The sequence below is a fragment of the Passer domesticus genome, chromosome 2 (genome assembly GCF_036417665.1).
Source record: "Passer domesticus isolate bPasDom1 chromosome 2, bPasDom1.hap1, whole genome shotgun sequence".
NCBI classification, from domain to species: domain Eukaryota; kingdom Metazoa; phylum Chordata; class Aves; order Passeriformes; family Passeridae; genus Passer; species Passer domesticus.
Window position 1 is genome coordinate 76,197,786 of NC_087475.1, and position 12,963 is coordinate 76,210,748.

The following is a 12,963-nucleotide window of genomic DNA, read 5'->3' on the forward strand; positions in this document are numbered from 1 at the left end:
TGTCCCACGAAGTCTTCTCACCCGCCCTGGCACAGCTCGGAGATTTGAGGCATTCGGCCCAGCGATGACTTTTACGTGGCCACCGCGAGCCCGAGGGTGACGGGACCGCCGGGTGCGTGGCCCCTGTGCAGGCGGAGAGCCCTTGGCACACGACTCCTGTCCCATCCACTCGCCGTGAGCCCGGCGTCCACTCCGCACCGCACCGGGGACAGCCCCCTCCTCGCACCATCCCTCCTGCCACTTTCTGCCCGGAGTGGAGACGGCGCGGCCGGTAGCTCGGGGAGGGCCTGGGCACCGCTCCCGCCCCCTTCCCCCGGGCCCCCTTTCCTCCCCCGGCGCTGCAGACCCCGGCGGCGGCTCCCGCGGCGGGCGGGGGCGGTGCGAGGCGCGGTGCAGCCCGGCGGCGGCCGCGGGGGAGCGCGGCTGCGGCAGCCCCCGCCTGCTCCTGGGGCACGGCCGTGCTGGACGAGGGGAGCGGGCGGCGGTCCCGGCCCGGGCGCTCCGCACCTCTGCCGAGTTTGGCCGGCCCAGAAGGGCAGCCGAGAGTTCAGCATGCAGGAAGTTTTGAGGCAGCTCGGAGAGTAGCGCGGCGGCGGTAACCGCTGCTTCGCGTGCTCTGGGGTTTTGCGCCTTTTTTTTTTTTTTTTTTTTTTTTTTTAATTTGCGGGGATTGTGCCTTTTTTGCCCCCCGCCTACAACTGACCCAAACACACAAGCAACTCGCAAGAAGCAAAAAGTCCGGTAAGGGGGAAGAGAACACGAGCGAGGGAAGCACCCTCGGCGGGAGAGGAGAGCCCGTTTCTTCGCAGAGACACGGTCCCGCTCGCAGCTGGTCCCAATGCAACTGCTCATCCTCCTCCTGCTCTACGCCGTCGTCTGTGCGAACTTCTGCAGCCGTCAGGGCACCACCGCCCCTGCCCAGAGCGGATCTATAAAAGCCCTGCGGGCTTCCAACATCAGGCGAGATGGTAGGTGTCCTGCTGCTTTATTTATTCCCAAGGGCTGCTTGTGCGGGGGTAGCCCTTAAGCGCGCCCCGGGGCTGCCGCTCTCCTGTCCCGGGAGCGAGGGCCGCGTGCCCAGAGGGCGACTGGGGTCGGTCCGGGTGGGGTCCCGTCCCGGGGGGCTCAGCCAGGCCGTGGGGTCGGTCTCCGGGGTCCGGTCCCGGCGGCCGGTCCGGGAGCGTGTGGCCAGGTGGCAGGAGGGAGGTGTGGGCTGAGGGGGCTGCACCTCCGGGCCGTCCCAGACTTCTCGGGGCAACTTCAGGGAGGTACCCCCAGCGTCCCGTCTGGGCTTTGGGGAGCACCTCGCCCCTGACAAGGCGGAGTGCTCGGTCCCGGCTGCCCAGGCGGGCCTCGGCACCCCCGGGCCCGTGTCCCCCGTGTGCCCGTGATGTGCCGGCGGCGGGGCAGAGCGGGGCGAGCGGCGGCTTCGTGGCGTCTCCGGCCGCACGGCCGCCGCTGCGGGGGCTCTCATGGGCGGCGTGTCGGGGGCGCTGCCGTCGCCACAGGGCACCTTGGCCGGGAGTGGGATCGTCTCCCGGCCCTGGCACAGCCTCGCCGCCTTCGAGTCCTGTCGAAGGGCTGTCGGCGTGCTGCTCGCCGGGTTAGGGGACTTCCTCGAGCGCAGGGTCTGAGCCCAGAGCTTGGTACTCCCCTGCATCGGCTGGGCACTGCCCCACCAGGACTGGCCTCGTCCCTTGTGATGGCCGGGGATGCTGCGCACCCATTAGGGCGGCTCTCGGACACCGCCCGCCCCTAAGGGTGTTCTCAGCCCTTAGCTCCGGTGCGGTCCCCTCCGGGAGCTGAGGATGTCCTGGACAGCCGAGGTGCTGCCCAGGGTCCGCAGCGCAGCAGTGCGGGACACAGGTGCCTCCAGTGAACGCGGTCGTGTGCCATGGCCCCACGGGCAGTGAGTGGGAAACTGAATGGAGATAGTGCTGCTGAAATTCACCTGTAGAATCTACGACTTTAAGTTTGGGAAGACTGATGGGCCTTTGGCCGGGGAGCAGCCTGGATTGTTCCAGCCTCACGTGGGAGAGCTTGCTTTTGCACGTTGCCGTGTACCTTCTTAGACGACGAAATGCAGGATGTTCTCCTTGCAGATGAACAGAGTCAACATCAGTCTTCAAGTTAACATCATCCAGTTGACAGCAGTTATATATTTTATAAACCCTTTTCAAAAACCCAGGCCCTTGAGCCATTTCCAAGACTGTATTTGCCAGTGTTTATTTTCCAGCATGTATACAATGCATGTAATGGGTATACAGTTGATTTAGGAAGATGTTTTTGTTTAAAGTTTGGAGCCATATTGAACTTAATAATATTTTTTATGCCTTTCCTAGTCACTGAAAGAGGACTTAGAGAAGGTGGAAGATTTTTTCTTATAGTGGAAATGTTGAGTCAGGAAGCAGGACAGAATTGCAGTTCTTTCTGATACAGAAGTCAAATTTAATCTCATTAAAGAAAAAAAAATTATGTGTTTGCAATAAAAGTACATCTTTGTTGTTTCTATTTCATTCTTTAAAATTTCTCTGTGTTTTATTAAGCTTCATGACTTGTTAGCCTGCCATCTTCATAGAAGAACTGAGTCCATCTCTGAATAAGGCTAAGCAAGCTTCCATCCAGCTCAGACTTCAAACAAGCTTTTTCATTGAAAATTTACATACTTAGAACATCAAAATGTGTGCTACTCTCATCATCTCTGTAAAGACAATGAAGTAATCATTAACCCCTAATAAAGTTTTTTTATTAATGGAAGTATGATGGGTGTTTTACTCCTCAGAAGACTTCCTGTGGTGAAATTGATTCTTGGACTGATGAAGAGAACAAGCCTCTGAAATTATTTCTTAATTGCTGTCTTCCTAGTTGTGATAATTTAACACTTTGATTAAGCTTTGCACCTTCAAAATTACCTGAGGCAACTTGTAGTGTTTGATCTTTGTGGGTACCAGGTGGACTAATACTGGGGCTGTTGGAAGGTGGCAGATCTATGTGTAATTACATCCTACCTTTCATCTTTGATGGGACATGTGCCTTGCAGCCTATAGTGAATGTGCCTATGGTAAAGTCAGACATTACTGCATGTTATGAATGTACTGAAGAGGTCACAGGCTTTGATGGAGACTACCTGCAGACCTCTAGCATGCTGCAGCCTTGCTCTCTCCCTGTGCTTGGGAATCCTGTTGCTTTTTCTCTGCAAAGTATGGTGTGTTCTGGTGTGGGGTTTCAACATTTAAAGCAGGTCAGCTGCTGATCTCCCTGATTTTACTCAAATGAAACTGTTGCTTGAGTTCCTTGACTGAGGGTCTATATTTGTACAGCCAGAGGTTTTGAGCAGTATTCCAAATGTTGCATGCATGTGATAGACTCACAAGCAAATGCTTAGACCACAGTTGGCTGTAGGCCACTAATAGTATTTCTGTCTTTTGTAATTCGCAGCGTTTTTGTGTTGTTTTGGTCTGAGGCAATTATATGGAACAGCATGAAAGACATGTAAGTTGTGTTGCTGAGTCAGACAGTATTTTTTGCTTTGTAAATATTTGCAGATATGACAATACAGAATGGGATCTGAGAACATGCAGTACATGGAGGTAAATGTGTTACAACACTCTCTCAACACATAGCAAAGATAAAAAGTAGTTTAATATTATGTTCTGGGTTGGTTATCATGATTATTAGGTTTTGAAATTAAAAGAGAAGAGGAAAAAAGGCCTATTCAGCTTAAAAAAAAAATCGTGGTAAGTTCAAGACCACCTGCACATTTTATTTAAAAAAAAAAATAAAGTAACCCTTTGAGTTCCAGTTCCAAGCAGGATAACCTAGTGGTACTGCATACACAGAGTTTAATATGGAGGCTTGGTCTTGCTTCTGGCTAAAATAAACCTTTGCAGTGTGCATGATTCAGTATTGTCTTTCTTCTTTCAGACTAAAAGAGGTTGGCCTATTTGTAATTGCTCTTACTCAAGACTGAAGTTGATCTGATAAGAAATCTATGGAGGAGGGCAGCTCATACAAAAATTGCTATTTAATGATTACCAAACCTAACCAGACTGTACTTTCTGCTGAAGATATTAAGAATATAAATAACTTGCTTACAAGACATCCTCTTGTCCTAGTTGAAGGACGGTCATTGATGACTCAGCAGTCCAGTGTAGCATTAATCAATTTTTTAAAGTGTCCTGGAGGTGCCAGCAACATTTATAGCACAAGTACTGGTATTCACTTAGAGTGTTTATTAATGCTATTAAGTTAAGTACTTTGAAGTTCATCAGAATAACACAGAGGTCTTCCAGATGCTTCCATTGTTCTATTTTGACTCAGTTTCCCAGTTTGCAGTATGCAGGTAATACTGCCTAATTACAAGACATATGATTTTTTTTTTCTTCTATTTTGGTTGTTTATGTGTACGTAGAGATGAAAAGTAGAAGATTAAAAGTGCTAAATAATATTATTTACTATATAATGTCTAACTGAAACATCACATACTTTTCCTTATCAGTTATTGAACAAACATCTGCCTAGTATAGGGAAGTATGCCTTGGCTGTATCTTCAGACTAAGCATCACCATACATACTTTAAACTTCAAACTCCAGAGTTCAAAGAAAAACCAGAACAGAACAGACAGCATAGTGTCAGGTCATTTCAGTATGTAAACAACTGAAAGCCATGGAATCAGTGTCTTCTCATGTGGATTTGAAACCATAACATCAGATGACTCTTGATAAGATTTCACTCTCTTGTGGTTTTCATTATGAATCCAAAAAAACCTGGAATTTTCAAACTTTGCTTTGCTTGTGCACCACCAAAATACAAGGAAAAAAACTGTACTTTATAATTCTGGAGAACTGCCAACAGCTTTTAGCTCTTCAAGGCCTGGTCCAAATGGCTGTATGCCATTAACTCTACCCTCTTCTTCCCTGTATTGGCTGATGCCTAATCTCAGGGAAAAGTATATGGTGATTTGGGTGGCATTCTCTCACCAAACAAATGTTAAGTGCCTGTTTTGGGGAGAAAAATGTGTTGTTTTCTGGTTTTTGGTTGGTTTTTTTCAAAGAGGATAGGTTTAGATCAGGTTCTTTAAGGTCCCTTCCAACCCAAGCCATACCATTTTATGGTATTAGGAGGAATTCTTTACTGTGGGTGTGGTGGGGCCCTGGCACAGGTTGCACAGAGAGGTCTGCTCAAGGGGTTTCATCAGGCTGGTCTAGTGCAAAGTGTCCCTGCTCATGGCAGGGGGATTGGAACTAGATAACCCTTGAGGTTCCTTTCAACCCAAACCATTCCATGACTGTGATTTTATGTTTCCATGATTCTATGAAATGTCTCTGGTATCACTAGTGGTATAGAACATCACTTTTAGAATGCACTTACTGAGTTATTTTGTAATAGGCTTGTATACATTTTTTTAGAGGACTCTGGTAACATAAAATTGTGTCAACTATAAAATGGCCAAAATAAATTGGTTTTTACAGGCTTTATTTCCTTGTTTTCTAGATTTTGTATAAAAATATGTATTTCAGACTTCATCAGTTAAAAAAAAAAGGCTTACTAATTTCCCTGCAGTAATGCACTTTGGTCTACAATTATTTGACATTGATGATATCTCATATCTGTATAATTAACAGTTTGGACTGAAATATCAAAGCATATTGCATGAAAATTCCAACCCTGACTCAGCAGCAAGGAGCACAGAGGAATTCTCTAAAGGAGCTTGAAATATGTTTTATCAGGCAGATGTATATCATAGTAAAAGTCACTATAAATTCTTCAGACTCTTGAAACTTCTTGGTTTTCATTCTGGCTTTTTTAAGTATTACTATGAAGCTGAATTAGGCCAGCTACTTCTTAAAAGGCTGGAAGAGAAAACTCAGTTGTATTGCTTTGATTTGTGGAAACTGAACAGTGCGGAAAATCTAAAATAACGTTAGGAGTTCTTTTCCACTGTTGTGCCACAGAGATGTTGTGTTTCATAAAACATCTAGGAATAGGCATAAAAAGAAAATTCACTAAGAATCATTACTGCAGTAATATTCATCATGTACTTAACTTTGACCATCTTCATAATTCTGCTAAAGTCAAGGGGTTCAAGTCATACAGGACAGTGTAATAAGAAAGCTCAAATAGCTTTTATGTAAATGAGGTGAGTAAAAATAACTATATATTTTTTATGAATCAAATGTACCAGATATTTGCAAAATTAGGAATCAGAGAATTGTTTAGGTCACAAAGACCTCCAAGATCATCAAGCCCAGCTGTTTACTGAGCACTCATACAATTGGCCTTGGGCCATTGATCTGGCCTGTCCAGATCCCTCTGCAGAGCCTTCCTACCCTGCAGCAAACCAACACTCTTGCCCAACTTGCTTTTATCTGCAGGCTTGCTGAGGGTGCACTCACTCATCCATCTTTATCATTGATAAAGATATTGAACAGGACTGGCCCCAGTACCGAGCTTGTAACTCCATTCAGCACCACTCTCTGGGCTTTGACATTAGGGCAGTCTTCTATACAGGAAATAATGCACCTCTCCTAGCCGTTTCTGCAGGATAATTCTGTGAGATATGGTGTCAGAAGCTTTACTAAAGTGTCTTGGCACTGGCTGAGATGGAGTTAATTTTCCCCACATCAGCCCTTAGTACTGTGGTCTACTTTGGTAGGTAGGAAGGTGTGGATGACACAGCAGTGCTGGCACAGCATCAGGGCTGTCTCTCTCACATTCTGCGCCTCTCAAGTGGCTGGGAGTGGGAAAGGTCCTGGGATGGGGGACAACCGGGCCCAAATTAACCAAAGGGGTATTCTACACCGTATGACATCAGCTCAAATATAAAAGCTAAAGGAAGGAGGAGGAATGGGGGATATTTGTTATTTTTGCCTTTGCGCCAGTATTTGCCTTCTGGCGCAATCACTACATGTGCTGCAGCTTTGGGAAGTGGCTGGATATCACTCCCTGATGGAAAGTAGAGAATAAACTTTTTTTCTCTTTGTTTATACACACCAAATTTTTGCCTTTTTTTGTTTTTTGGTTTAGTGAAATGCCTTACATCAAGTTGTTTTCCATCTTACTTTCTCTCTCTTGTCCCACTGAGAAGGGGAGTGATAGAGAGGCTTGATGGGCACTTGGTGTCCAGTCAAGGTAAGCCCACTACATAAAGTCCAGGCAGGCAATATCCACAGCCTTTCCCTCATCCATTGAGAGGATCACCAGACCTTCTTCTGGTCACAGAAGGAGATCAGGTTGGTCAATCAGACCTGCCTTTGCTAGAGCCATGCTGACTGGGCTTGATCCCCTGGTTGTCATGCATGTTCTGCATGATGACACTCTTGTTGGCAAGGTGTGCTATGACTTTCCCCTGCACTGAGGTCAGGCTGACAGGCTGGTATTTCGCTGTATCCTCCTTCTGGCCATTCTTGTGCTTTGGTGCCATATTTGCTGACCTCTAGTAAACTGGACCTTCCAGATTTGCTAGGACTGTTGGTAAATGGTGGAATGTGGTTTGGTGAGTACTTCTGCCAGTTCTCAAGACCCTTGGGTGGATTCCATCTGTCCCTATAGACTAATGTCTAAGTGGTGTAGCAGGTCACTGACCATTTCCTTTTGGATTGTGGAGGCTTCATTCTGCTCCTTGTCCCTCTCTTCCAGCACAGGAGGCTGGATACCCAAAGCAAACTAGTCTTACTATCAAAGTCTAAGGCAAAGAAGGCATACATAACTTTGGCTTTTCTGCAGGTGTTGTTGCTATGTTTTTGTCAGTTGTATTTAGTCTATCAGAATATAAAAGTATATGTCATAGGCATGAGTCTTTTGTACATGCATTTGCAGATTAAATAATTTTTTTATCTTTAGAATATTGTCAAATGTCACAAAATAGATATTCACCTATCACAGAATCACAAAATACGTTTAGTTGGAAAGGACTGAGAATGATCATTGAGTCCAGCTCAATGATTTTAATTCTTAAAAGTTTTTAGCATGATCCCAGCTCCAAAGAAGGGCTACCTGGCTTGCTCTGGCTTTTGTGCACCTGCAGGTATTTGACATCAGGATACTGAAAGAGTCCTAAGAAATACCATGAAGGCTCTGTGTTGGCATTCTCTGTAGTATGACTTTGCCTACTAATGCAGGGAAATTTAGTAGTAATCTTTTAGTCAGTTGTTTCAAGCTATATTCACGAACTGCCTCCAAAATTCTGATACTGTATTTATGAGGTTGATTACATTATACTACATTTTGGATAAAAGAGAGCACTTATATCACTGCTTCTGGTGAGGTTTTCTTGGCTGAAATACTGGGTTGCCTAGAGTTGTTTGGCAGTTAGTTTCAAATCAGTCTCCTGTTTACAAAGTTAAGGAAGTGTCCTGTTTAGTGTGAAACTGGAGATACTTTCTCTTGGGAGTTTGGGTTTGGCTCTAATATTTTTGGTAGTGAATAAATCCTCCATGATCTTGAGCTTCCTACTGAACTTATGTAATCTTCAGTTTCTTGTTTCCTTTTTGATCTGTATCCCACACTCTGAAGGCCAACATCCCATGTTTCTGTTTTGTTAATTAGAGCTCTGCGTATTTGGAGATGGTGCAGGAGGACACACTTACCTTCTGTTCAAACTTCATGCCAGTGTATTTTAACCCTGCTGTGCCGTGGGACTTGATGATGTTGAGACTCTGTAAAACTGTTAATTAAGCAGTAGGTCCATGAACAACTTAAAAAATAGCCATCTTGACTTTTGTTGCACTAAAATCAATGACAAAACTTCCGTCAGCACTTCTCGTGGCAGGGCCTGGCACACAGTTCACATGAATTAATACAGGATAAAATAAAATGTAGGAATTCAGTGATAAGTTTGTAATACAATCAAAGACTTATAGAAATATTTTATTTGAAAAAGATTGAGTGGCTACACCCTCCTTTCAGGGAGTGGTAGAGAGTGATAAGGTCCTCCTGAGCTTCCTCTTCTCCAGGCTGAACATCCCCAGTTCCCTTGGCCAGTTCTCATCAGACTTGTGCTCCAGACCCTTCCTGAGCTTTGTTTCTCTTTGGATGTGCCTCAGCACCTCATTTTCTTTCTTGTAGTGAGGGGCTTGTATATAGTACTCAAAGTTATGATGTTTGATTAAGTGTCCATGCACTGAGACAAACCAAACAAATCCTTTACACTGATAGAGATGGAGATTGTGTAGCCAAAATACAGAACAAAGCCTTGTATTCAAATGTCCAGTTTCTTTTTCTCCTACTTTACGTGTCACCCACAGGATATCCTACAAGTGACTTCAGCTGCAGTACATTTCTAAACAAGACCATAAGGAAACCTGTCGATATTTTTCAGTGTCTTGCATTGTTTCTGTTTGTTTTTTAAAGAGGCTCCAAATGTAATATGCAGGGGTTTCTGTTATTGTTTCTTTTTGGATCAGTTGCAAAAGATTTTTCTCATAGTTGAATGCATTTCTAATCTGATGTGACTCACAAAAAAAGTGGATTGAGGATGAAGCAGAGACCCAGACTGGCTAGAGAGAAGGAATAAAAATAGATACACAGAATGTTGATCACTGGATGTACTGTGGGATCTAGAAACCCTTTATGTACTGTTCTGCCCTTAATTTTTCAGCCAGTTTTCTAGAAAGATAAATCCTTTGCCTTAGCAAACCAGTAGCAGTAATGCTGAGTGAGAACAGCAAGTAGGTGGTGATAATGCCTTGGCATTCTTTGTGGAGATGGACCAACACAGCTTCTTAATAATGATTCCACAGCAGGGATAGTCACTGATAGGAGTGATTTCACTCACACATCCAGATGTCAGTAAAAGCGTTTAAGACCTCCTTGTAGAAGCCTACAGGGAATTTTCTGCTTTGAAATTGATAGAAAGCCCCAAAGTTACGGCACTGTTTCCCTTTGTAGATCAGATTGTAAGCCTGTTCCCTTTCTCCATTAGCCACATTCACATTGATTTGTTAGGTTTCTGAATGTTTGGCAGTTCACATAGGGGCTGCTGGTTTGCTTCCTCGCTGGCCATATGGTGTGACCTGGGGTTCCCAAAACCCCAGGTATGCATGTATCACTGCTCCTCTAGTAAGATATCTTTGAAATTGTGAGAAGGGGAAAGGGATTCTTTGGGTTTTTTTCATCCTCCTAATGGAAGAAAAGTGTTCTGTACCTGAATAGGCTTGGCTTTATTTTTGTTTGGAATTACTATTTGTCACCCAGGAGAGCTTATTGAATGATATGCATTTCTCACCAGTTCCTGACATTTATAAGATCCTGGAAAATTAAACTCTTCTTTTAAGCAAAATACAAAATTCTAGCGTCATATATAGGAGTGATCTGGCTGCTCCTAGTATGTGTGTGGTCTGCTGCTACATAATTAGCCTGTGCAAACGTTTGAACGTTTGAACTAGAGTCAGTTCAGTGCACACACCCTGTTTACAGTATACTCAGAGTGTCTTGAGTGGTGCCTCGGAGAAATGGCTGCAGTGACATCCCCATCTTTGCAGAACCCTTGAGTAATCTTAAGGTGTCTTGAGTCTGTTCTTGGACCTGCATGGCAAAGCCTGATCTCCATACATACAGCCTTGCCTCCCAACAGACTTCAAGAAATGAGGAATTCTCTTGGCCATGTGACAACATAGAAACAAGCATCACTCCAGAAATAAACTTGTTTGCACCACAGAGGGACCTCATGCTATACTTTAACGTGCATCTGAGGACTGATCCTGTACCTGTGTTGTTCCCACACTGGCAAGCAAAGGAGGATGAGAAGTGGATCAGTATGGCTGATCTTGTTCTTTCCCCAGTCTCCTCGCCAGTCGCAGCATACACAGTAAGCCTTTCCTGGGCAGTGCACATGCATTTGACAATATTTTCCTGCAGGCAATATCACTACATGTAAATTCCTTCGGTTTCAATGTCAGTGTTGAGCCCTGGCAGCTTGGAGAGGCAGAAGTGCCACCCACTGCCACAGTGGCATGTGGGCAAAGACTGGAGATCCTTGCCAGGGTGCATCCGTCCTTAAAATGCTGTGGCCTTGCTGTCTGTGCTGTTCTGCCTCCTGTCTGCTTTCCTGCTCGGAGCTGCCACTATTTTTGCAGACTGAGAGCCATGTGCCATACATGAGGTAAAATAACAGGGCACATGAATAGCCAGTTTTGGGGAACAAAGAATTACACAAAGTGACAGTGTGATGTCCTGTATAAAAATCAAATATCTTGGTTTTCACATGCTTGCCTGAATATGACTTCAGTGGCATGGGAGTTAAATAGCAGTCTCTTCTCTAAAGAAATCCTGGAACAAAACAGGGAAAGCTATTATTCTGGTTTTGTTACTTTGCACTTTTGTTCTCTGGGTTTGGTTTCATCTAGTGCATAAGGATATAGAGGAAGGTCACGAAGAAGAAATCACAATGACTGGATATGTCAGTTCAGTTTATTTTTTTGAAGAATTACTTTAAAGGCCTTTTTATCAATGTGTGCAGGATATTTTTCAAGGCTTGCAGGAGCTCCCTTTTATTTTTGTACAGGGATCTTGTCTCAGGATTTGTCTCCAATGACTGTGCCATTTCCTGATTCTCCTGCTATCTTTTGTGCCATCACCAACCTTTGCAGGATCTAAAGTTAAGCCTTGTCAAGCAGATTGCTTTTAAAGCTTACCTCAGGCAAGGGAAAAAGTGTCACCTGTTTTTCTTTCAGAAGTCAGACAAAATGTATTTCTATATATGCTTTTACAGTGAAGTGATTGCAAATTTAAGTACATGTCATTGCAGTTTTGACAATGAATTGTTAGCACATCAATTTCAAAAAGGTATTTGAAGGTAGCTTCAAAGGTATTTGGCCAAACCAGAACAAAAATACTGTGAGCTGCCTTGTTTAATTCTAGGGAAATACCCAGCCTTGTCACCTAATGCAGCTTCTCCTTCCCTTCTCTTACCAAAGCTGGGAGAGAAGCATTTCTTTCAGGTATTTATTATAAATCAGTATTGTAGAAATTTTTAATTTTTATTTTACAGTTACTGTGGCTAACGCAAAATCTATTCTTAAAAGACAAACCACTATGAACTCCACGGTATTATCATTATCTTGCTGGCTTGATGTTCTTTCCAGTTAAAAGTTGCTTAAAATTGCCAGATAAAATAGAGGATCTGATGCCAGCACATGAAACCAGGCAGTTCTCTAAACTGGTTTTGACAGAGTTTTCTGTGTGTGCAGCAGCAGCTGGCAGAGCTTTTCAGAGAGCAGAGTGGGCCTGGCAAAAGAACTGACCTGTGGAAGCCCAGGGAGTTCCCACTGGGGGCTTGGCTGAGCCTCTGTCAGAGAGCTACCTTAGACATACACCATGCTTGCTTATGATGGACACTAACAAAGAGTTCTTACCCATAATGACTGCTGAATAGTTTCACTTGGAATGTGAATTTCACTTTTTCCCGCATGTATGCACAGCATTTCTGTTAAAAAGCTGGTAAATTTTGACTGGCTGGTGCTGACATCTGAGGTTCAGAAAAAGAAAATTGAGAATAGACTCGCAGTTCTTGAAGCTGAAGATTTCTAGAACCTGTCAAATCTCCACATTTACTGTATTCAAAACAAAGCACTGCTCTCACAAACTTTTCACTAAATATTTGCTTTTAAAATAAAGCGAAGGAAAGCAGCCAGAGAGAAAGAAAGCATCAGAGACATTTTCATTTTGGTTTTTGCCAGGAGATAAAAAACCCCAAAACATAAAAGCACTGCACTGTCAGGTCACTGAACATGTGGGTTTAGCCTGAAACATACTTTTTAAAAAAAGAAATTCAAAATCACATTAGGTACAAAGTTGAATTGACTACGCAGCCTTAATGTTAAATGTTGAAAATAAAGAAAACAGATGAACTAAAAATCTTGAAGTTATTATTTTTTTTTTTTTTGTGGTGGTGGCGGTTTTTATGTCTTGGTTTTTTTTGTTAGATGCATTGTAGGGCCAGACACAACAGGAATAAAGGGTGA

At 44.1% G+C, this 12,963-nt stretch overlaps 1 protein-coding gene across 4 annotated transcripts in view; it reads left to right on the plus strand.

Moving 5' to 3' along the window:
* Positions 1–346: 346 nt before the first annotated feature.
* PDGFD (platelet derived growth factor D) overlaps positions 347–12,963 on the plus strand; it is a 136,960-nt gene continuing 124,343 nt past the window's right edge. The window contains exon 1 of one of the 4 annotated variants that reach the window (XM_064409401.1): positions 347–968. In XM_064409401.1, coding sequence (XP_064265471.1) covers positions 839–968 — 130 coding nt within the window. In that variant the 5' untranslated portion in view covers positions 347–838. The remainder of the gene's footprint in view (positions 969–12,963) is intronic. The other 3 variants (XM_064409400.1, XM_064409404.1, XM_064409403.1) reach the window with 3 other exon arrangements.